The sequence below is a fragment of the Pituophis catenifer genome, unplaced genomic scaffold (genome assembly GCF_029215685.1).
Source record: "Pituophis catenifer annectens isolate HBS135680 unplaced genomic scaffold, rPitCat1.0.hap2 SCAF_2, whole genome shotgun sequence".
In the NCBI taxonomy this organism is placed as follows: domain Eukaryota; kingdom Metazoa; phylum Chordata; class Lepidosauria; order Squamata; family Colubridae; genus Pituophis; species Pituophis catenifer.
In genome coordinates this window covers 247,889,571-247,916,398 of record NW_027256882.1, presented here as the reverse complement: position 1 = coordinate 247,916,398, position 26,828 = coordinate 247,889,571, and the positions used below count along the sequence as shown (strand labels likewise).

Sequence of the window (26,828 nt, the reverse complement as noted above, 5' to 3'; positions counted from 1 at the left end):
ATTATTAGCATCATTACTATATCTTCAGCTGATCCCATTTCACAATTGATTTCTACAATTCCCAATCCTTTCAATTTACCCATATTCTAACTACTTTCTACAGTCTCAAAGGAATCTGTATTTTCTGCAGATGGTTATGGTGAGACATCCTCAGCCTAAGGGGTTCACATGTTCTCCCAAATACTTCAAGATCTGGATGCTAAATTTTGGTAGAGCGATCTTACTTACAAAGAGTGGTAATGGGAGCAGTAAACCTGTGGGCATGAAGTCCCTCCCATTTTTATCCTTCAAACTTTCAACAAATAGTAAAAAAACAAAACAAAAATAAACATATTTTTAGCAGGGAAAGATACATAGTTCCTATTTCCAAAATTTGATCTGCAATGCTTCCATAATGAAATGTATTCATCTGAAGTTTGTTATATAATATTTTTACCATTGATTTAATAACGCAAATATGGAAGCATATTTTTGCTGATAAAACTAATATTAAGTTTAAGGCTGAAAAACCGTCATATAGGTAGAAACTAACTGTGATATGATGGAAATAAAAGTTTTAGAGTCAAATATTAGTCTGTGGAGTTTCTGTGTAATCTGTGGAGATTAGTTTATGGAGTCCCTGTGGAGACTGTGGAGTTCCCACAACAGAGGAGTCTATATGAATCTATTATAGGAGATTAGGTCCATCACATAATGCTAGTTTTACATATAGCCGTATGTCAATTGTTTCCCAATTAGGGACTAATCCTGAAGCAACTGACGTCAATTGGAGTTTTGCCATCAACTTTAGTGCAGAAAATAAAAGGCCATTAAAAACATAATTTTACTTACATCAATCTTTAGTCAAACTAATGGATGACTCATTCAAACATCAAATTAATTACCTTTTAAGCACCTGAATATTTGATGTAGGTTAAAATAATTATGTTTTACCAATACATTTTAATATATTTACTTTATTTGAACTGGAATCAATCCAGTACACCTCTTTGTATTAAAAATCTTAGTATATTAATGGAAAATATGAACATCATGGTTCATTAAGAAATTTATATAATTCTTGATTTATTGACTAAGACAAAGGCCAGAGTTATAATTTACAGAAGTTGAGACAGCACTGTTCAAAATCTATAGAGACTGGTTGCACACAAAAATGAAGAACTGTTTTATGTTTGACTCCCTAAATTGTACTTCAGTTCCTACCTTTGCATTTGTGTGTGTGGGAACAAAGTTTTATTAAAATTCTTGGAAATCTCAAAGGAAAAGTTGAAGCAATGCTTTTTAAATTAATTAGTGGGTACCATGAAGCTTTCTCTAAACACTGGTTTCCGTTTCGCTAGAGCAAAAGAAAAAAGTCTGCAGGCATTTTATTGAAGACCTATGATTACCATTTATTTCAGATTATAACTCTTTTACATTAATAACATCTCATGGTTTTTAGGCTGTAGTCATGTACTCTAAATATCTCTTTTAATGGTAAAGGGCAAATTTTAAAGATACAGAGATACATAACCTCACTGATGATAAGTAGATACAGGAAGACATTCTCTCAAATCCATCATTTTCTCTGTAGCTTATAGCCATTTCTAGTTTCAGGCTGATTGAACTATTTACTTATGCAGAAAATAAAGGCATTCTTATTTAGAATGAACAACTAATTAAAATTATCCTATAATTCAAAGTGATCCTATAAGCGACTCAATTTTTATACAATTTAACATATGTTTATTTATTATATTTGTATACCGCCCTTCTCCCGAAGGACTCGGGGCGGTGAATAGCCAGCAGATAAAATACAAAAATACAAAATTTAAAACAATATTAAAATCCATTATCATTAAATAAAGTGTAAATCTACTTTTGTAAAAACAGTCTTGTCTGATCGCCAGATATTGAAAACTAAGAATATTGAATAAAAATAACTTAAACTTTATTTTGGATTTTTGCTTGTGACTAAATTTTTGGGTGAACTAATATTCATTTTGAGATAGGAACTTTTATACTACTATTTGTGCAACATGCATAGATATTGAAACTGTATTAAGGGATTTATTATTTATGTAATACAGAGAGTGGCACAAGTGATAGGGAAAAGAGAAAAAGTACCAATAAATACTTTAATTTAACTATGTTTAAAGAAGAGTTGCAAACTTTATTGGTATATATAAATATAAGGAAAAATGTTAAAATTGTACAAAATTCGAGATAGGAAATGCATAAGGTCTTCTAAGTGAGATGCCAATAAAGTTTACAACTTTTCTTTTGGCCATCTCACAGTATTTCAGCCAATGTTTTGATTTTGATTTTTTTTTTTTTTTTTTTTTTAAAGGAGGATCTGTAGTTATCATTCTGAGATGTTGCAGATGATTCAAATTGTAAGTCACAAACTGACAGGCTATCCTGTACTGTTCTGCTATGTATTTTGTGAATATGAATTATAATTTCATTAAGTATGATTTCTGTTACGAATCCAGTGCTGAAATGAGTTCTGTAAGAGTTTTAATGTGAAATAATTAAGCACCTTGAGAAAATTCACAAGCGTTCGAACTCCAACTTGAGGATGTATGATAATTAACCTAGGATATATGATCCCATACTACGTAACAAGATGGACGTATAACACTACTAAACTAAAATACCGTATTTTTTGGACTATAAGACACACTTTCCCTCCCCCAAAAAAGTGGGTGAAAATGTTGCATCTTTGAGACCGAATACAGTCCTGTTTTTGGCCTCCTGAAACCACTCTGTGCGTCCCATTTTTGCCAAAAGATGCGCAGAGGGTTTGAGAGACCTGTAGAGTGTTCCTGGGGGCCAGGGAGGGCAAAAATGGGACACATGGGAGGTTTGGGAGGCTAAAAAAAGGTCTGTTTTACACGAAAACGGGATGCACAGAGGGTTTGGGAGGCCTGCAGAGTGCTCCTGGGAGCTGGGGAGGGCAAAAACCAGACATGCAGAGGCCAAAAACTTTTTTTTTCTTGTTTTCCTCTTCAAAATCTAGGTGTGTCTTATACTAGGTGCATCTTATAGTCCGAAAAATATGGTATGTGAAAGCAGTTTAAAGCAGCATTGGACAGTTCAGTAGTTTGTGATTTTTTTGTTGTTGTTGTTTTGTAGAAATCTCCACTAATCCAGGTGACAATTATTTCAAATAAGAAAAGGAATATGTTGTATTTAATTCAATTGTATTTAATTGAAATATAATTAATGACAATAATATCTGAAAGTAATTATCCATAAGTATTTAATAATATACAATTTAGCCATATTCAGAACTTGGTTTATATGTAATATGTATCCTTCAGACGAAAGGTCTGATCCCTGCATAACATCTGAAATGAAAATGATATGAAGGACAGTATCTCAGAAATCATATAACTTAACCAGTTAAATTAGCATTCCAGTTTGAGTGACACTTTGTTGTTTAACTATATTCCTTTTCATTCATCTTACATATGGTAGCATATTTCCAATACAGCTACTATAAAAATAACTCAAAAAGTGGGCACATGTATTTTTAACATTAAATTATTAAATCTTATTTTTGAATATCTATTTGGATTTTAATCCTGATTGTGATACTCATTTTTAGATATGCCTCCTCAATTCAGGGTAGGGAATCTGCCATAACTTTGAATGGTCGTAAATCGAGGACTACCTGCAATCTAGCACTATGAGAACTATGTTTCCTACACTGCTATTTCTAATTCATTAGAAGTTATTATAAAATATTGATATCCTATATTTGTGGGCTACAAATAAACTGCACTTTAATTCAGAGATGCCTTATGAGTTTGATCAAGAATATTACCTTTTTTCTCATTTTGTTTTCCCTTACAATCACCTCTGAAAAGATAAAAAATAATTCTAAAGATAGAAGTGACCCTATGGAATGACATGAGGCCATTTAGGAAACTGTTGTTAGGAAATGGCAAGCTAACATTCTTTTGGTCTTAGAAGAAGCTTTCAAAACATGAATACATTCTCCAAAGTATGGTAAATTGATTGCTATTCTATAATTTCACAAAAAAACTATTCCAGGCATAACTGTCCCACCTTTATTTTATTTTAATGTGAATGTTAAAAGTCAACCAACTTAATTGGAAACTTACTCAAGGCTTTTTTCCTCCATTTCATAATCAATGTTTAATAGAACTGACAATAATTATTGAAATAAAACAGGATGTCAGTTGAACCATACTCGCATCAGTAGTAAATATCTAACACATGTGACATGTAGTTTAGTTCCTGAAAGGATGAGATGAAGTTTTATGACAGTCTGTGCATTAAAATGATTAATTCTTTTACTGCTGGCATCAGGCTGACAATGTGGCATCTTGCCAAATATCTTAAAATGTTTAGTGCAAGTAGTACAGACAGTGAAGCAATTCCAAAATTACCTTAGAGAATACTCTGACTTTTCTGCTGAAAGTCTGTCATTTCTTGATTACATGTTAGAAACCAGCATCTTGCTGAATTGGTATCTCAGGTTTTTATCCATTATATCATAAACTAATTAGAAATGCAATAAGACCTCATTTTTTTCTAATTAAGACCCATGTTTCTCTCATGGGTAAATTGTTTAAGTACTTAATTCCAATAAAGCCTTAAAAGTTCAGATAAAATACATCCTAAAGTGACCATTATTCTCCCCTAATTCAAAAGGAACCAAGAAAGTAAATTGCCTTTTGATTTCAAATACCATAGGAAAATGATAGCCACTTGGTCAGCTGCAGATAGATGTAACTCTCTCCTCTGTGAAATTACAAATAATTGTAAAAGTATTTAACTGGGTGTCAAAGCTTTATGTATTCAGTAAAATAAGTATGCTGTTTCTGTCTCATTTTTCTCTGATTAAAAAATTTGGCATATTTTGAATTTTGAACCCCTTTGGAGACATTTAGAGAAATTCAGGATCTAATTCAGTAACTCAATATATCCAATTTACTTTATCTTAAATTGTTTCAAGCCATATGCTACTTTCATTATGCAAGTATAGTGATAAACAGAATAAATGATATACTCCAAAGGCAATGAATGAGATAATAGTAAGCAGATTTTATGCTTAAATATGTACAATCCACGTTGCTAATTTAATAATTAATGGAGCATGTCACATGATGATCTCACGTTATGTGACAGAGCCCTGCTTATTCAAGAGTATATTGTGTGATAGTTATGGTGGGTGCCCTAAGAACAGAGAGACCCAGATTCAATTCAGCTTCAGATATAGAAATTTACTGGGTAATTCTGGGATTTGAGTAAGTGACTGCCTCTTAGCCCAAATTACCAAAGATTATTGGGGAAGACTGGAGATTATTAAAAATGATTGTGAAGAAAATGAGAATGCTTGTAAATAAATCCTGAATTCCTGAAGGAAATCACTATAGCATATAACCTATATTAAATCAAATAATATAAATACTCTATTCCAGGTCTTTAGTGAAGATAAGTAAAGCTGCCTTGGATTCTTTTTTCTATTCCAGTACAGTTTCTGTCATTTTTCTTTATTTTCTTTATTTTTTGTAATTTTAAAATGTTTTTCTTGCAAGCTACCAGAATTGTTCAGGGTAGGGTGGCATACAAATTTAATAGTAGTATATATGTTTAAAAATAAGCACAATTAACCTTTAGTATAACTATATCATACTGAATATGATATATGAAGCCTCAACATCATAAAATAAATTGATCTGATAAAGATGCTATATAATTTGCTATGAAGTAAATTTAATTAATCTCAGGTTTGAAGATGCAAAATGGACGATGGCGCATCCACAGGAATAGTCTCCCCTTTCTCTGTACATAATAAAGTTCTACCAAATGTTAAATTATCCACCAGCTGCAAGAGTAAAAAAAAAAACACCAGTTAAATTAAAATGAAATCATAGTGTAAAAATTTAAAACAGGAGTGATTCATGAAGCTTGGCACTGCCTGAATTTATTCTAAATGTCAATTTTATTTAAAACAGGGGTCCCAAATATCCTTTACCGGTTCATGCCCAGTTAGGAACAAGGCCACATGGCTGGAACTATGTAGATGGGCGAACGAGAGAAACTTCATCTGTATTTGCAGTTGCTCCCCAATGCTAGCATCACCAACTCAGTTCCATCTCATATCAGCAAGCATTAGATTCTCATAGGAGCACGAACTCCAACCATTAACTACGCGTACGAGATATCTACATTGTGTACTCCTCCTATCCTACTCCAGTCCATGGAAAAATTGTCTTTCATAAACTGGATCCCTAGTGTCAAAAAGGTTGGGGACTACTGATTTAAAAGGATAATTTTTTAAAGAAAAGGTTAAAAACTGAATAGAATATAAATAAAATATCGATTTAATAACAGGTATGCTTTTGGTATTTCTTAAAAAAAACACCAATTTCTAAAATGTCTTTCCTCAGTGCTAAGTATATTCAATTATCAACATATCTTTTTAAAATTGTTAGAAAGCTTGTAAAGAAAAGATATTTTAGAAAAGAAAGAATTTTAGATGAATTTGATTAGTTTCCAATGCATGGAATAGTTCAAAGGTTACAATAAACAAACAGCTGTAAAGATTATTTTGAAGGTAAACTATATGGAAATTTTTTTGCTTCTTTTGTTCTATGAATACCATGTATTTTTCATTATTCATCTATTATTAGAATTGGTCATGAAATGAAAGAACAGTTATGATCATGAAATGAAAGAACAGTTATGATCATGAGACAACTACTGCAGGTTTAATCAATTTCATAGAAATTTATAAGTGCATGAATTTTGGTAAAGATTACACTAATTGAGAAGGATTAAGATCCTTCTGCATGGCTAACCTTCCCAATCTAATCAGCAGAGGCATTACGATCCACTGGAACATACTTTTCTAAATGTAAATTAGAAAATACAAAATAAAGCCTCAACAAATAATAGTTATAAGAATGTATATTATCATTTGTGTCTTTAAACTGGAGGCTAATGGTAAAAGTACAAGATATGAGATCATGCAGAGAAATATGTACAAGATGTGACATCGTGCAGAGAGATAACCTTTAGAGAAATACACAATGACCATTAGCAAAACATAAATTTAGTTTGGGGGAAAAAGAAAGCATAAGAAAGAAACTAAGATTGCCATGTTGTGTGCTCTTTTGTATAAGAGGAAGGGAAGTGTTAGCTTTTCATGATTCTCTTGTTATTGTCTATCAATAAAATTCTAGCTCATTTTGTGTTGCCCATTTCCCGATGTGGCCTACCTTGAAGGGCTAGCACATTATTCTGTTAGCAATTGCACAAGAGACAATAGAGACTAGTGTATCTAAACCAAGCAAACCATAACCAATTAACATCACATTATTTATTGGGCAATTCATTGCTAATAAATATACTATCTAGAAGTAAATATATTTTTCATACCAAAAAGGTTATATAACATTTTGTAACGCAACTTCAAGCCATAAGCCAGCTACTGAGATTTCAGATACCATTCTATAGCTATTTTAGCCATTTGCAATTCAATAGTAATCGTAGATTACTTATTTGATAACACATAATCACATTAAAACTTTTATTCCCAATTGAAATGAAACTGAAATTTTACTTCAGAGAAATGAGTTGAAATTAACTTTTGGATTATTTTTCTTATATTATTTCCTTCCATGTTGTTTTGTCCCAACTCTTAATTTTTAAAAAATCTTAAATCAGGGTTTGCTTTGTATCTCAAAGACATTTTCTGAAAACTCTGTATACAAACTCAACTATGATTTACTGTAAGTCAAAACTCCAAGAAGCTATTTTCTTTGAAGAATTTAGAGCCCATCCGTCACTGCCATTCTAGAGCTTTACCATCTATCTGAGTTTTTTTTTTTTTTCCTGCAGCTCTTTCCTCATTTTGGAGTCTCTGTACTTATGGACCATTTCTCTTTAACTAATAAACTCTATCAAAATCATTTGTTCTAACTGTTCTGCTTGGTGCATATCCATTCTTCTTTCTAGATTAGCTTCTCTGCAGGTTGGCTCACCTAATTGGAAAAGTCATTATTTTTCACATTCTCAAGCTGCTTCAAATATATTGTCACACATTTCATTTTAATATCCAACAATCAGAATCAACTCAAACATTATTATTACGGAAATGAGGAGGAGGCTGGACCAAAGGAAGACTTACTGACAAATTACTGCCCTACCTCTCATGGATTCTGATCAGTTTATAGTATTACTATATACTTCATTGAAGGATCCTTACCTAATCATGGAATTTTCTTTAAAAAAAAACCTGTGCCTGCCTTTGCGGTGTTAATGAGGTTCTGAATACAGCAACTGTTTTCTTTATTGAATTAATGAAATCTTGCTTATATGAATTCTTAGAATTTTCAAGGTCTGCTTGTTTGTGCGCTCTTCTCTTTTGGTTCTTGCAATAAGGTTATCAATGCAAGATAGGATGGAAGGTTTTATGAGCCAGTTTGTTGCAGAGCCTGACACTTGTTAGAGCTGAGAGGGAGATAGTGGCTCAAGGTCACTCAATCAGCCTCTGCTTATAGGACAACTAAAACGTGTGTCCCACTGCTCCTAGTCTAGTATGTTTTAAAACACATTAAGAAAATAGGAAAGAGCCATGGTGGTGCAGTGGTTAGAATGCAGTATTGCAAGAGTTTGAGGTTAACTCAGTCTTCCATCCTTCCAAGGTCAGTAAAATGAGGCTCCAGAATGTTGGGAGCAATATGCTGACTCTGTAAACTGTTAAGAGAAGGCTGTAAAGTACTGTGAAGCGGTATATAAGTCTAAGCACTAAGTGCTATTGCTATCCTGGTGAATCAAAGCCAGGTCCATCTTAGCCTAACTTTTTGTTTTTGACAGTGGCCAACCAGATACCTCTAGGATGCATGCAAGCAGACAATAGTGATATAAACTTCTATCACCATTGCTCACCCCAAGATGTTTTGAGGTATGTTACTTCTAGTTTGCCTCCCTTTATTGAGTATATCCATTTAACACCATCAAAGTTAGTGGCAATCACTATGCCATATGACACTAAATTCCACTAAATTCTAGAACAGGCTTTGGCAATCTGGTGTTTAAAATGGTCTACATTTGTTTTTCCAAACACCTTTTCCTTACAATACAATGTTGAATTTCAGGACCTATGTATTAGTGAAATTTGTTCAGATCTTTTACCTAAAATCTTTTTTGTTGCTAAACCAAGTAGTTATATATTTATAGAAGCATTTTATATGCTCTCTTAACATTTTGTAATTAGATGCAATGTTTTAGTATGTACAATTAATAAGTAAGCATGAATAGAGCAATTGATGAAAGAGAATTACAAATAAACTAGGCCATTAACTTAGCTAGGTCAGAACGATCCTGACATTTCAAAAACTAGAATCTTTCCAACTGACTTTGGAAGAACTGTAATATATACATTTAAATTGCTTTGGAAACATTAACTACACTCTGCATTGCTCTTTGCCTTCTTCTAAGCAATTTGAAATGTTAATTCATGGATAATGTTTAACATTTGAGAGAAATTATTTCTAGATAACAGTAACTGGATAGTAAAGAGCTTATTCGCTTTTTTGTCGCGCACAGAAAGAAGCAGGGTAGTATATTTTAGGATCCTAAACTGAATATTAATGACAGGTCTCATTAGAGGAGTCAGATGAAGAGTATCCCTACCATAAACAACATGATGGGACATAACTTACAGAAACCTATACCAAAGCAATCATCATCAAGGTCAACAAGTACTGGGCTTGGTATTGGAATTCCTGGACAACTGGTGACAAGTGGGCCACATGACTCAGGACTGGTATCTGAAAAACTAGGACCAGCAAATGCAGGACTATTGGAAGAAAAAAGGTTTATCCATTGGAAATATACAAAGACTGGAAACAAAGAAATAATGATTTGCTATTACAAATCAAGTCCAATAAGAAGAGAATATCTGAAAAGAATAGACCAATTGAAAACTGGCTAACATCTGGCAAAATCTACCTGATAGTGAAAGATCTAACAAAAGAGACAATACCAGGCAACTATAGATCAGTTACCTACTTACCAACAACCTTCAAATTGCTGATTTGGTAGCTGATGCAGCTTCTAGTTGAAAACAAGCTCTTTCCATCTGAGCAGAAACAAAACCACTCTTTCAGTGGTTCCTAATGGAAGAGTTTGGATTTTGATTTTGGAAAAATGTAAGGGAAGGAAGGAAGACCAACTTGAACTTAATTTGGATTAATTACAAGAAGGCATTGGACTCCCTGCCACATAATTGGATAATCAAGTGTGCAGAAATAATAAGAGTCAGGTGAAACATCAGAAACTTTGTGAAAAAATCGATGACACAATGGAAGACACAGTTGATGGTTCATGGTGACAGATTGGGAGAAATTAATATCAAGAGAAGAATATTTCAAGGAGATTCACTGTCTGTTTGTCACTGCATTGATTCCTCTGTCAACAATACTAAATAAATCACTTCATGGCTATCAAACATCAAAAACATTTGCTAGGTATCCCTATCGCCTTTATATGAATGTGATTTGAAGCTGTATGAAAAATACCATCTGAAACGTAATCACTGCTCAACACTGTCCAAATATACAACCAAGATATTGCAATGAATTTGGCCTGGACAAATGTGCCATCTTTTTTCATCAACAAGGGGAAAAATAGTAAAAATTTAAGGAAACAAGATGGCCTTTGGAAATCTGGAGTTTGGATGAAGAAGATCACTACAACTTCCTGGGTATCCTTCAAGCTGACATCAAACACACTGAAGTCAAGAAGCTTAATAGTGAATACATCAGAAGAATGAAGATTTTAAAAGTCAAAACTCAGTGATTGAAGTATCATCAAGGTGATTAATGCCTGGATAATTTGTCATTAGATACACAACTGGAATAGTGGACCACACTCAAGTAGAGCTAAAAGCCCAGGATAGAAAGCCCAGAAAAATAATAATAATAAATCATGCCGTTCATCTGTGCAGCAACTTTGACAGACTTTATTTACTAAGGAACATAATTGGGTATGAAATGTTGCAAGTATAGCAGATAGATGAAGAAGAAAAAAGGGCATTGGAAGAATATCTGTAGGACAGTGAAGAAGATGCACTGAAATTAGTATACCATTAAGTCTGAAATGAAATGAAAAATGAAAATGAAAAGTCTTACTAAATACCATGAGGCCAAATTGGCCTTTAAGAAAGACCAAATGAAGAGCAGAAAAGAGACATGGCAAAGCAAAGTATTACCTGGCCAGTATAATAAACAAACAAATAATAAAACTAGCAGGCAAAGCAGATAACAACAAGACCTGGCAATGACTAAAAGCAGGAAAATTGTTGAAAGAGATAGAGGGGCTGATTCTGGCTGCACAAGACCAGGCCTTAAAGACAAACAAATATGAAACCAAAATTGAGAAGGGAGCAACAGACAGCAAATGCTGTCTCTGTAAAGAGGCTGAAGATATAGTGGACACCTATTCAGTTGCTGCAAGAAGATTACAGACTGATTTCAAACAAAAGCATGCCGAAGTAGCAACAATGGTGTATTGGAATATCTACAAGAAATAAGTTTACAAGTGAGAACTGGTGGGACCACCCAACAGAGAACAGAAATCACAAAATATAAAGACCTGCAAATAGAACCCAAAGACTGTGGCAAAAGAAAGCAAAAATAGTACCAACACTAATAGGCACTATGGGTGCAGTTCCAAAACACCTGTAACTCCATTTGAACATTGGCATTGACAAAATCACCATCATTTGCAAAAGGTGGCTTTATGTAGAACGGTTTAAGTCTGTGATGATATCTTTAACACAATTAAACATCAACATCAGTCTATCCAAGGTCTTTGGGAAGGACACAACAGGTGGATAAAAATGTCAAATCCAGTCTAAACTTCTGGCTGACTGTGGGGCCAACAATAATAATATAAAAGTTTATGCTGGAAAATATGCTGGAAATTATCCAATAATGGTGGTAGGCTTGGAGGAGACTATACTGGAAATTAGCCAAAAATAGTTGGTGCTCTGGAGGAGACTATGCTGGGAATCAGCCAAACATAATATGCTGGAAAACAGCCAAACAATAGAGGCAGGTATGGAAGAAAATATGCTGGAAATTAGTTTAAATAAAACATGTTTTTGTGATAAACCTGTGTAACATGAAAACCGTAATAGATGATAAGTGTTTTTAAGTGTGTTTAAGATACTAAGATTCGAGGAAAAGGGTCAAGAGATTAAGAATTAGATAGTATTTTGTTTTATAAAGTGTAATAAAAATGGAGTTGTATTGAATTTGAAATTAAGATTTGTGGTGATAACATTGTAAGGTAAATAATTAGAATAAGAGGTTAGAATATTGTTAAAAATTATTTTGACACTGATGGTAAAAGATATAAGGTGAAGAAAAACAAGATAAAATTAGGATTGATATATAGATATAAAAATGAGCAAAAGTTAGTTTGAAATTAAAATTGTATTGATATAATGGATTTGTTTAGGTGAAGATGCTAGACTTTATGTTTTTTTTTTTTTTATGTTTTGAATTTCTATCCATAAAAGATGTAATGGGAAATAGAATGGAGCTTGTTAAAGGAATGTAAGCGTGGTAACCATCTATGACCGGATCGAGACTCTGTTCTTGAAAGTTATATTTTATGTTTATGTTTGAAAAAAAAATATTTACAAAAAAATAATAATAATATAAAAGTTATTATATAAATAAAGTTATATATAAATTTATAATGCTACCCACTCCCAGGTACTTGGATGGTTAATCCATCTGGACCAAGCATCCCAGGAGAAATTGTAGGTGTTCTGCAATGTACATAGTGCTGAGACATACAGGCACTGAGGCTCACAGTGACAGAATAGCCTTACATAATAGGCCCTTGCTTGGAAATCATGCTCATTTTTAGTTTTTGGGATATTATTGAAAATGAAATTGTTCTGGAAATATGATGAAGTATAATAAAGCACCTAAGAGGAAGTAAAGTGTGCTTATTTTTTGTGATAGCTATCCCAACTTTAGTCATCTTAATTTTGCCAAGTCCACAGATATATGTTCACAGATTTTTTTTTGGAAAAGCCTCTTTGAATATGCATAATTACCTATGAGATTCTTTGCCTTAAGCCGATCTGTAAAGTTCCACATTTCACATTACTTTTCTTCATATCAATTACTTATATAAACTATATGTAATATTAGAAACCAGAAAACCATGTAGCAGCTTTAATCTCTATTCTCTTATCGCTTATTATCTGGAAGCTGAGTATATCATAATAATATTTAGTTTTATAAATAAACACCTAAAACGGCATCCTGCCTCACTTTCTTTTGAAAATTGCTATGTGATGCTGGAAGCTACCAAAATAAAAATATCTAATATCTACTAGATTATGGAATCTGATTCACTGGAACAATGGTTCACATTTAGCCACAACATCACACGATCATTGAGTTTTATAAAAACAAAGCATGAGATTACATGATCATTAAGTAAGTGTTATAATAATAAAGCATGAGATTTAAATTGACAAATCAGTACTAAAATGAGGGAAACTATGATGAGCCATGCAGCTTCAAATCATAATTTGCCTATTCACTTGGAAGCTCAAACCTACTCCCTATATGCTCATTTTTCCCTTTGAAATTACATATTCCATGTTTGAAAAGAAAAATATTGACATTTTGATATTTAATATTATTTAAATTATCAAAATTTTAAAACTATTTTAATTTTAATAAATCATACAGAACTTTTCAATAAGTTGACTGTATTTATCAATACTATTTCCCTTTGTCATGGCTTTTAACTGGGCAAATGGTGCATTATAGGATAAAATTTTTTGAACCGAAGTGCCTCAAATGGGCCAACATACAAAAATGTGTCCAAACCCTGGGAATGACACCCAGAGGAATGAAATTTGGGGAAGTTGTGGCTGCTTCAGTGCTACTGACTATTACTGCTGCAATCATGTGATCTTCATTTTCAACATATTGTGATAATTTCCTAGTCAGTCTCACAATTCTTCCCTCCTTCCCTGACCTAGCAGCTTCCGAGGCAGGGCAGGGCAGGGCAGGGCAGGGCAGGGCAGGGCAGGGCAGGGCAGGGCAGAAGATTTTCAACACTACCTGCCAGATTCCCATACGGAAACATTAAGGGAAAGCTACCAGGAAGTCACTGTTCCCATTCCTTTTTTGACCACTCTCAGTCATTTGTTTCTCTTTTAAGAGAATGTCTCTGGAAAAATGACTCAAAAACACAGGTTGCCCAGATTAATTTTCAGAAGTGCTTCCAAGTTCTAAAAGAGCCATAGTACAGGAAACATCTAAAAAGTCTCAAATCTCCTCTGACTGTTAATCAGGTTGCCTGCCACTCTACCTTAACATCCAATTGGGGCATTTAAAGAGTAACTGAATGAGTAAGTTGGCTTCTAGGCTATAGAAGGAGACACAATTTAAAATGGGGCATCATTACCTCTAGTGCATCCTATCTGATGTCATTTATGCCCTGTGACCCGCATCCACCAAAGTCTCTATTTATTCTATATATCCAGGGAAAAAAGTAAGAAGGGAAAAAAATATTACATACCATAATCTGTGATCTTACATGATACCAAATAAAGTTCTTTCAAATTCTGTCCTTCTTTAGCAATGACCTCCACACATCTGCAATACATACAAATCTAGATTAAGCAACATTTGTATAGATTTTATATGACTGAAAATCCAGGGCTACTAGACTTTAGAATGTCATTGACTAATGGATGAAATTAGGTAAAACTTTAGCTTAATGTGAATACATTCTAATATATTTCAAAATATATAACTTCTCTATTTTTCAATCTAAATTAATTCAAAAAAGCTAACGTATTTTAAAATATTCAATAGCATAATGTTTTCTATCTCATTTTATTCTTAATTACAAGATATTAAAGAAATGGTTCCAAATTAGTAACAAAATGTTTAATAAATATCTTACTATCTGCACTTCAAATTTTTTAAAAAATGACACTCAAAATTGTTTTCATTTTGAAATACTATTATATTTTAATTTAAACATTTAATAAGATTATCTTACAGTAGCTACTACTATAAATTTGGACACTCAATTTTTTCTTGTATGCCTGAGTCAGTTTTACTGATGTCAGCAAACATTAAGGCTGAAATATGTTTTATTTGTAGAAGAATATATTAATTGGAAATAATATTTTGGTTTTAATTCTCTTATTGATTACTAGAAGAATGATATAAATCTGAAAGTTATATTATTTTGTTCAAACACATTTAAGCAATTTTAGAAATTTAAATAATTTATTTTCATAGTAAAAAATTATTTTATTGCTAAAGTAATTAGTTTACAATCCAAAACAGACAATCATTTTCATTAACTAGTATTGTCCTCCATATTTCTCTCTATATTTATTATCCTTAAAATCATACCACTAACACAGAATTGTTTATCTATTATTAAATAGATATAGGTAGAGGAAACCTATAGACCAAATTATATTGTCTACTGTAAGACTTTCATAAAAATTTGACACTGAAACATGTTCTATTCAATGTAAAGAAAACAAATTACCATTACTACATATAATGTGAACTGCATTGCTTTTTACCTGTACTTCTAACCTTACTGATATCAACTGATATCTAGTCATTGTATTAAAGTAAGGCATATATACAACAAGCCTTAAAAAAGGTTAAAACAGAGAATACTGCTATGTATTGTCACAAAATATTCTCAACAGTCAATATATTTTAATCTTAAGCATACTGAAATGTCTTAAAATATATGGCTTTTTGATATGTGTGCAAAATTTAAATGCTAAATATGTATTTAAAAATAATTTAAAAGGGATCCATTTTTCATTATAATTTGTACATTATTCTTAGAAGTCTTCCAAATGCTCAGTTTTTACCTATTGGATAAAATATACGTTAATGAAACTGTAAAATACATGCTATCAAATTGAGTCAAAAGGAGTTTGAATTATGGGAAATAATTGTCTATTCTATATGCATACATAGCGTTTACGTTTTGGACTATCTTGCAAAAGCCTGGAACATGGCATTAGTGACAACTGAAATGAACTAATGAGGAAATATGACTACACAGCTTGCAAGAAAAGTGGTCCTTGGAGACCTTGTTACTGTTTGTGATGCATTTCAGCTAATAAAAGCTGCCAGACATTGGTTCAGAATATTTCACTTTTTTAAAAAAATGGAGTTTCAATCACCTTAGCAGTATGAAAGGAAATGACACAATTAAAAACAGAACCTGATGAGACTTGGAATGACTGGCTGAAAACAGTCCTCTGATCACTGTTATTTTTACAGGAATTATATTTTTCTAAGGTGAAAAAACTTTATTTAAAATATAAACAAGAAAACATAAAGATTAATTGGAAAATATTTAACTCTAAAAATGGTTTATGTCCTAACGCAAGAAAATGTATATATTTTGAGCAGAATATATGTGCATATCACACTTCATTGTAATATTTCTTTGATGATCTGTAATAATTCACTGGTAATTTACAATTGCTAATCAATACTGGTTTTCTGAAATTAAATGAAGTTGGCCCAAAGGTGCTTTTTCAAGTGAGCAACTGGACTTTGTTTTTTCTTGATGACGTTTCGCTTCTCATCCAAGAGCCCGAGTCCATCTGAAGCAGGGGTGAAATCCAGCAGGTTCTGACAGGTTCTGGAGAACCAGTAGCGGAAATTTTGAGCAGTTCGGAGAACCGGCAAATAACACCTCTGGCTGGCCCCAGAGTGGGGTGGGAATGGAGATTTTGCAATATCCTTTTCCAGGAGTGGGGAGGGAATGGGAATTTTTCAGTATCCTTCCCCTGCCATGCCTTCCAAGCCACACCCACCAAGCCACACCACAATCACTAAGCCATGCCCACAGAACCGGTAGCAAAAAAAGTTGGATTTCACTACTGATCTGAAGCCCTAGAGACTGATAAAAGGCTCACAGCACTTGGCTACCAGACTAAGGTGGGAAGCAGAGGCCAAGAAGATAAATGTCCTATTCTCCAAAAAGCCATCCAAGATGCACTCCTAACTGCAGTGCAACAACACAGGAACAGTAGAGCCACCAATAGCAGAAAATGAACTGAATTTCTTTCCTTATGTTAACCGGTCTGGGTAGAAGCCTGCTGCTAGCAGCTGCTTCACCTGCTAGGCATTCGTGCACTGCTGTTAGTTTCTTTAGCCAGTAAGTTAGATCATATTTGGGCCACGTGCTATCCAGCTCTTGGTATTCTTGAACTAAATCAGATCTATTATTGGATGTCTGCTATTACTCTCTACATGGGGCTCCCCTTGAGGAGCACCTGGAGGCTCCAATTGGTCCAGAATGCGGCCGCGCCGGTAATTGCGGGAGCTACCTGGCGCTCCCACATAACACTGCTCCTGCATGAGCTGCACTGGCTCCCAGTGGTCTTCCGGGTGTGCTTCAAGGTGTTGGTCACCACTTTTAAAGCACTCCGTGGCATAGGACCTAGTTATCTTCGAGACAGCCTGCTGCTACCGATGACCTCCCACCGACCTGTGCGCTCCCACAGAGAGGGCCTCCTCGGGGTGCCATCAGCCAAACAATGTAGGCTGGTGACCCCCAGGGGGAGGGCCTTCTCTGTGGGGCCACCTACCCTCTGGAATCAGCTACCCCCAGAGATAAGGAGAATTCAAGACCTCGGTGCCTTCCACCGTGCCTTTAAAACTTTCTTTTTCCAGCAAGCCGGGCTGGCTTAACATAACATTTTTTAAAAACATTTTTAACTGGTTTGTCATTTTAAATTGGGGCCAAATTAATATATATCCTTTTAATTGTTTTTAATGTTTGTATTATATGTTTTTAGCTGGCTGTACACCGCCCTGAGTCCCTCGGGAGAAGATGCGGTATATAAATTCAAAATAAAATAAAATAATAAAATAAAATAAAATAAATAAAATAAAAAATAAAATAAAAAATAAAATAAAATAAAATAATAAAATAAAATAAAATAAAATAAAATAAAATAAAATAAAAAATAAAATAAAATAATAAAATAATAAAATAAAATAAAATAAAATAAATAAAATAAAATAAAATAAAATAAAATAAAATAAAATAAAATAAAATAAAATAAAATAAAATAAATATTATGATGGTGACTGATTCCTGTCCTTGGAGATTGCTGTGGTCTGCTCTTAGATTATGCAGCCACTTTGCACTGGTATTATGTGTCTTCTTTTTCTTCCATGTATTCTTCCAGTACAGTTCAATTTCTGTTCCTCTAATGTATCACCTTAGTCTAATATCCAGTGCTATGGGATCTAGGACAACTCGCCATAGATATCATGACCTCATTAGAGCCCAATTTGTAGGAGGATTTAGAACCAGGACCATCCGACAGGGATGGCACATCTCCTTTGGAATGTTTGGAGAGGCCTGGGGCTGAGGACGATGCTGCCCCAAGCCCCTCAGGAATTGGGGGAAGTGGTCAACTGGATAGAGCTGCCTGCCCTCACAGACACAGGGGAGAATTGGCTGCAGACAGGTAGTGATTCTGATAGGCAGCAGATCCCCTCTGATGAGGAACAGCTGCCTCCCCCACTCATCCAAGGGTACAGAGATTAGAATGTAGGCAAGTTCAAAGGAGGGCTGTGAAGTTACTTGGAGAAGGTTGCTCCACCCCTTCTCAGAAGGAACACCTGGTGTGGGTTGACTTAAGGAGAAATGGGGGGGAGTGTCTTCCTCAGGAATAATTATTTGTTTTGGCTTACATTCCTGCTCCTGCCTGTGCCTTGTCTTTACTTGCGGACTGCCTTTTGCCTTGTGGACGTGCCTTGCCCTTTGTACTTTGCCCCTGGACCTTGCCCCACAAGCTTGCACATTCTCTTTGGACTTTCTTTATTGTTTACTGCTTTTCTTTGGGGAACTGAGGGTGGCTCCCTTCAGGATAGTGTGGGGTGGAGTCTTACCAGCCATTGTTGTGGCCTTTAATCAGAGCATCTAATTTGCCTACGCGACCTGTGACATAACAATAGCTGACCCATCCCAGTTGTGTCGCTATGGCCAATTTGCCCTGGCTAACTCATGGTCAACTTATCTATAAAAAGTCACACCTTTGGAGAGAAGCTAACTTCTCTCCATATGTGCAGAGACATATGAATGAAAGGTATGACATCTGTTCTTCAAATTACAAAAAGAAACTTAAACTGACCACTGTTTATGCTACAAATCAATATATCATTAGCAAAAGTAAAGCATTCATAGGAAATGAATGTTGCATTTATAGGAAAATGTGCTTAAGACTGCGTCCTCAATCAAGCAAGCAAGTATAAATATGCTGATCCAGCTTCTAATTAATATATACTGAATTTGGAATACTTAGATAATCATAATGTGACATTTGACACTTACCTCTGGGAGAAACAACTTTATGTTTTAGATTCAAATTGTTTGAGAGAAGTTTTCCCTTAAGGATTCCTAAACCATCTCCCCATGGCTATATTTTAATTTCTGTGCTGCTACTCTGTCAGTTGTAACAAAAAGCAGCAAATATTTGCCATAATATATCAGTGAAAAGAAGGCAAAACTAACATTCTCAGTCAATTTGAGAATATTTATTTTCAAGGCCTGTCATTGTGTCTAGCTTAAGAGTAAACAAGTTTCAAATGGATCTCAGGTAGGTCACCCAGGAATAATCTACTTTGAGTTGTGGCAATAGCCTACTTCCAGCTGCGACAATATCACTGTACTAGTCAAATTGAAAAAAATGTCTGTGGCTTCCTTATAGCACTCTCCAAAGGCAAATAAACTTTAAAAACCCTAAATAGTTTCTTAAATCTGACTGAAATCCAAACTAAAGAATCAACATCACATCTTGATAGGTTCCACTCTAGCAAGTTAATGGAGTAGCTTTGGTGTTTAACCTGTTTCATTTATGAAGGCCTCATAGGAATAATATGGGGTCTATCAAGAAATCAAGAACTATGGATCTTTCATGTATGAAAAATGGTCAAAATAAAATTTAAGTAACAAAAAAGAAAAATATACACTTCACTTGTAACAATGAATTGGTCATATATGTGATCCATTAACATTTGAATTTCATTTTCCTGACAAATGATCAGGAAGACTGAAATCAAACCATCTGTACATGACATAACTTTCTAGGCCTTCTGTGAGTAATTATGGGAAAGCAGGGGACAAGTTGTTTGGGTTATGGAAGGAGTTTCAAAGAGTCTGTCTTAACTCACTATAACTGAAACTGAGAATTTACTTTCGTGATTTGCAAGATTCTTTCTGTATTACCCCAGACTAGCATTAAATATACCTCCATGAAAACTGTGTTACTCTTTATTGTTTGGTTTTGGCAGCCCATGGGGCTTGACAACTCTCCCCTTTTCCTTTGTTCTGTCTTATATTCTTTTGTTAATTTTGTTTGGTATGGCTTTTTAAATTATGTGTCATTTTTTAAAAAAGAGATTATTACAGCTCTCATGTTCATGTATCTATCCAGTAAGTCCTTAAATCTATCCTTAGTTTAAATGAGAAAAATTGACATAGTATTTTTGGCTTACTTAATCACTGATTCCTTAGCAGCAACATCATCTTGCTTTCTTGATTACAAAAAAAGCAATTGGTTAGCTCCTTGCCAAAATAAACAAGAATCTATACATTGTATTGAAAAGCTAATTAGGAACACAAAATGTAAATGCATACTTGCAAGTCATTCTAGAGTTATTTCATATACATAAGCACTGAAGTTTTACAGATTAGTGCATTGGAGTTTGTGAATTATCAAACACTTCCTTGTTTATTACAATTAGTCTAATTTGCATGACAACTTCCAAAGAAAAACTATTATGAAAAATAGTGATTAATTGACTTGGCTAAAGGAATGTAATGTAATACATATATATTGTTCACTTCAGCATTAATGTCCCCTAGAGCATGAAGCCAATTAACAAAGCAATATAGGGATGCAGACATTTAAAAATGAATTTCTGCATTATACAGCATTTTCTCTTGTATATGAGCACCACACATTCCAATTTGCTTAGAATATCTTTGAAATCAAGTGACTGAGAATGTGTTCTGATTGTATACCCCAGTATTTACAAAGTTGTGATCGGCAAGGATGATAAATCACATTCACAAATAATTAGGAAGTGAATGCTTATTTTCCAATATTCATGCTGTTAATGCAATGCTTCATATTGTACAGAAAGAGCTGCAGCTTGCAGTTTGAATACAACTTGTTTAAATGCTTTTTATGATGACCCAATTTATACTGAATACCTTTGAAATAAGTACAATAGCTAGATATCTTGCAAAGAAGAATATGTTAAGAGTTAATCCATATGGGAAGGGAACCAAGCTCTTGTGTGTCCAATCAAACTTGGCCAATAAAGAATTCTATTCTATTCTATTCTATTCTTCTACTAGCAACAATGTATGTGGTGAAACCTAAAAAATATACAAACGTGACTGCAAGAATATAAGCATCCCTTTCCCCAAATTGCTAGCATAACCATCAAAATCTTACAAAAAGTTACCACTGATTTGGAATGCTTATTATAAGAAAAAAAAATAAAATAAATGAGGAATAACAAAGGATTGCCTTAAAGTTTCTCCCCCATCTAAGTTTAGGATTACTAGGAAGTTTAGGATTACTCTGCATTACTTATGCAGAGCTGCCACTCCAAAAGTAGACATGATTGGGAGGCTTAAGGGAGTGGGACAGAATGATGAAGGATACAAGAAAATGATATACAGTATGTGTAAAACCATTTTCTCCTGCGGGAGCAATGGTATTATTACCTGATATAGGTAAGTTCAACCAGAACTAGTGCTAACCAGGATAAATGGAAGAAGGGCCACTGACTCTTTGACTAGAATGGAGCCAATTCAGAGTGATATGACAAAATTTTCGGTGTGCAGCTTTTCGTTTAGTGAACAACCTACTATGGAGTATTCTGAAGGGCTACTCTGCATAAAGAGAAATATAGCAATCCAATCTTTATGTTACCAATACCTAACTTACAATAGCCATGCTATCTTCTTCTATTCAGTAACAATAATTAATTCTAAAGCATCCCCAAATTATTCTTTCTTTCAGGTGAAGTGTGAACCAAACAAGTGGCAAGTCTCTAATTTTCATTGGAAACCACTCACCTACAATCAGTGGTGGGATTCAAATAATTCCACCACCGGTTGGCTGAAAATTTGAGTTCATGCATGCGTGCACAGCTTCTGTGCATGCACGTGCGCACAGCTTCTATGCACGGCTTCCGCGCATACGCAGCTTCTGCCATGCAGCGATGCTTGACTAAGCAGCCTTTCAGGGCCTGCTCCCCTCCATCTCTATTCTCTGGGGCAGCGGCTGCTTCTCTCTGCACTGCTGGAAGAGCTTCTTGTGCAATTTAGCAGCTGTGAGCCGCCACTTTCCTCTAAGTCCCAACCGGAAAGCACTGTGTCTGAGAGAAACAGCATTCAACATGGCTGCTGTTTCTCTCAGCTGCAGCGCTTTCCGGATGGGTCTTAGAGGAAAGTGGCGGCTCACAGCTGCTAAATTGCACAAGATGTTCTCCCAGCAAGAGCAGCAGCGGAGAGAAGCAGCTGCTGACCCAGAGAGCACATGGAGCATCTCCGCGAGCGAGCGAGGCTTGGCAAGGGATGGAAGAAGAGGCTGCAAGATCTCTGCTGCAGCACTTTCCAGATGGGACTTCTTACAGGTAATAAAAACCATCTGGTCCATTCCCAAACCTCTCTGCATCTCCTACATCCATGCCGTCCCCCCGTGGCCCTTCAGCATAGCATGGCAGGCCGCAGGCTGAGTAAATTGCTTTGGCTGGGGGGGCGTAGTTTGAGGCCAGAGGGGGGCAGTGGCATGCGGGTGGAGGCCCGGAGCAAGGTCGGAGTGGGGGAATGGGGCGCCTGACCTGGCTGAGGCAAATGGCGAGTGGGCGGAGGCTCTGGGGCAAGGCCGGAGCTGGGGAATAGGGCGTCCCTGGGCCTGGACCCGAGGCAAACAGTGAGCGGGCTGCACGCTTACCTTTTGTAAGCAGAGCGGGTGAGGCCCGGAGGCGAGGCGCGGAGATTAGTTGGGCCGCGTGGTGAAGGCAAGATATATAGGGCAGGATGGGATGGGGAGAGTGGGTGGACGGGGCAAATGGCGGACAAGCGGAGAGCCAGTGAGTGGGTGGGCCAACCAGAGGTGGTATTTGCCAGTTTTCCAAACTACTCAAAATTTCCGTTACCGGTTCGCCCAAACCAGTCCGAACCAGCTGAATACCACCTCTGCCTACAATGTCCCCATTTCATCAGAATCTTACATTCTGCTCATTCTGGGCAGCTCTTTCATTCTATCCAATGCTATAGTTGACCAACATTTATAAACAAATCTTTAGTATAACCCTTTTCACCATAACATTCAATGAAAGGAAAGGATTTTTAATTTATAAAATATAAAACTAGTGCAGTACAAATCCAGTGTGGATATAAGAAATGAAGTTGAGAGTTCAACTCAATAGCTGAAACACTTGAAGATGTAAATTGTGTCCATCTGAGAGATCCAGGCTTAACCTAGGCAGCATTATCTGAATAGAATCCCTTCAACTTCTGATAAATTTCTTTATATTCAACTTCAGTGAGGAATAATCCTTGAGAGACAAGTATTTTCTATATCCGTCTTGATATTAATAAAGTACAATATTTGATTGAATTCTGGTGTAATTGATAAAAAGGATCAAGTTAATTAAACTTGCCTCCATTTTATTATTATTAAAGTATTTGCACTGTTTTAACAAACAATTCATCATGAGCATATCCCCAAAGTTAATAAATAGTTGTTTTTACAAATGTTTCAGTTGATACTCCAATATCAAATAACAAGTATTTTGTTAGTGCTCTTGGGTCTTATAAAGCAAACACAAAGTATCTTTTAAAAGGTGTATAAAATTTTTATATTTCATAAGTAAAACTGATAATGTCCAAAAATAGGATGTAAATTCCCAAAACAATCCTTTTACAATTACTATTTATTCCACTTACTTGCAATCACAAAATTAATTTATTTCGTTTATGAAGTTGCTTTCTCTCCCATGTTACCAGTAAAAACATTGACCTTCCTGAGGTTAAGCTTTCTACTTTGTTTGAAACACCACATTCCTTTTTTCCCCCAAAAGAAATGCTATATGTTCACGCCTCAAGCAAAGAAAAAAAACTCCACTATCATTTTGGTCCTTCATTAGTCAGATGATCTGGCAATAACAATGCTACTTGAATTGAACCCACATGAAAAACTATTTTGAAATATAACCTTGCCAGGAGCTATGTTATGTCTTGGCAAAAGGAAGCAAGCTTTATTTCTCTATCTATTGGTTCAGTCTGCACGAAAGGCAGGTGTTGCAATAGGAAATGAGTTTGAGGGGGTAACAACCTTATGATATAATACTTCAAGGCCCAAGTGTTTTTGCAAAATGCAAACAATGAGCAATTAAATACCCTTTTGCAAAAAGTGACCATGGAGATTATAATAATTAATTAAAATCATGTAAATCATGTAAATAATGTTACAAAATAACATTTGCTTTTTATCTCAGATTTCAAAAGGCCTAAAATGGTAAAGGAGCTTAATCTCAGAAGAGCTGTTTTAATTAAAACTAAAAAACCAAAACTGTATAAATAAACGTGAGAGAGTTTCCAATCCCATACATTTAACAAATGCATGTGTGAATACTTAATTTACATCATTTTTCAAATGTACATAATTGTACATTTTTCAAAATGTACAAACTATACGTATACAATTTTTCAAACTATAAAATAAATGTGCGATTTCTTTCCCAAATATGGAGAGCAATTCTTAAATTTAACATATCATTCCCCCCCTTCCCCCCGGTATAACTGAGACCATTTTTTTTTTTTCTAGAAACAGCAGACCATATTTTCAACATTCACCCTTACTGGTTTATTATGGAAAAATTAATTGAAAATACTCAAAGTTGTACATTTGTCGCTGTATAGCTTTCTATACTGTAAGACTTTAGAGTGTAATTCCAACCTAGGACATTAAAGGAAGTTTACTTTAGAGTATATGCCACAAACAAGGGCTTTTTTGGTTCATGGATTTGATCTAAGGATCATTCTAGGAGGAGAAATGTATTAGTTTATGGTGATAAAAATAAGGAATCTGATAGCACTTTTTCAACTAACAAATTTTGATAAAAGGCATAAATCTTTGCAAGTTGTAGTTCACTTCATCAAATGGCAAGCAAATCTGCCAAAATGAATATATATAGAACTGGGTTCTGGAAATCAGATATGAATTTACTGTGTCATGCTTTTCAGTCTATGTTGATGTTGACTCAGGATGCCTTTGATCTTCAAGGATTCCGGCAGCTTCACAATCAATGGACAAAGGAGTATACCCATAGTCTACATCTATGCATGAAATCAGCAGACCAGGAACACAAAGTCTTTTTTATGCTTTATGGTTTGATCTACTGGAGCAAAACCCTTTTTGGAATTCTTGACTCTGAATGCATTTTTAAAAAGCCACCAATTTCATTGGTGTGAAAAAGTTCTAGTGTTTATTGAATTTTATATTCCCATGCCCTCTGTGTTAATTGTAAATTTGAAAATGCAGACACTTTTATTGTTTTTGCTTGGTAATATTTGGTGTCCATATACACATTTTACCCACGTACTATGACACAGTCCACACTACAATTTGCTACAAGGACAATGTTTTAACTTGCTGGTTTGTTGTTCTCACTCTTGTTTGCCCTGTTAATTTTTCATGCATTCTTCTGAACGTGTACAACCTCTTTTGTTGATGTTCTGTGTTGTTGAGTATTTAAAATGCATATACCAAAGTAGACAGCCAGGAATTTTTAAGTTTCCTGGATGGCTTTTAGTTAGTATTGGAGGATTTGGGGGTTGGGTAGTTGTTGGTAAAATCACAGGCAAGCAAAATAAACACTGTGCAGATAGAATTCTACTCTATTTTCTGTTTGTAAATACGTTTGCAGTTGTACTTTGTGCTGTATTTCATTATATCATCTAATTTGGATTGTGCTTCTTCACCTGACATTGTGTTACTCTATGGAAAGGGGACCTGTTGGAAAGGGAAATAAAGAACTACTATTACTCTTTTGATCTTTTGTTATAGGATATAGGAAAGGTAAAGCAAGACCCTGTGACTTTGGCAGGGATTGCTGATTGGTTTCCAATTTTCTTCAGTGTCTGATCCATTATTTAAATGTATGCAATAGCCCAGGAATTACTGTCAAATCACAAATGCCTAACTGCAAAAAAATAAATAAAAAAAAATAGTGTACAGCAGTGAATTGACTAATGTTTTAGGATTTTTTTCTGTATTTAAAAAAAAGCTCCAGCTTTCAAGTAAGCCGATCCAAGGGACAGATGGATGTAATCTTATCTTGGGGGGGGGGGGGGGGAATCGAAAGCACTACCGTAAATGGAGGTGATAATAGAAACATAGCTATCTCACAAAACATGAATATTATTGTAAAATTCCTTTTTACAACAATAACATTAACTGCCAGTAGCTAAAAATTCCTTTCCTGCTTTCTGGTTATAGCAAAGCTAGTATGAGAATTTATTCTTAAGCCTTTTGATGTGTGAAAAGAGGAATGTTATCAAATAAAGAGGAAGGGCTATGTCATACTTATATCAAATACTTGTTTCAGGGCATTTTTAAAGGCGGAGGCATTCAAGGACCTCTTTAGAACTTTGTATGAAATGTTTAATTATGAAAGGATACTACAGTAAACAAAGAAACTCAATGTGTGTATACAGACCTAACG

The 26,828-nt window shown here is 34.8% G+C and overlaps 1 protein-coding gene across 1 annotated transcript in view; it reads right to left on the bottom strand.

Annotated features, from left to right (window-relative positions):
• Window positions 1-26,828, bottom strand: part of FBXL17 (F-box and leucine rich repeat protein 17) — a 136,596-nt gene that overhangs the window by 34,320 nt on the left and 75,448 nt on the right. The window contains exon 7 of the mRNA XM_070935735.1: window positions 14,584-14,660. Within this exon, the coding sequence (XP_070791836.1) occupies window positions 14,584-14,660 (77 nt within the window). The remainder of the gene's footprint in view (window positions 1-14,583; window positions 14,661-26,828) is intronic.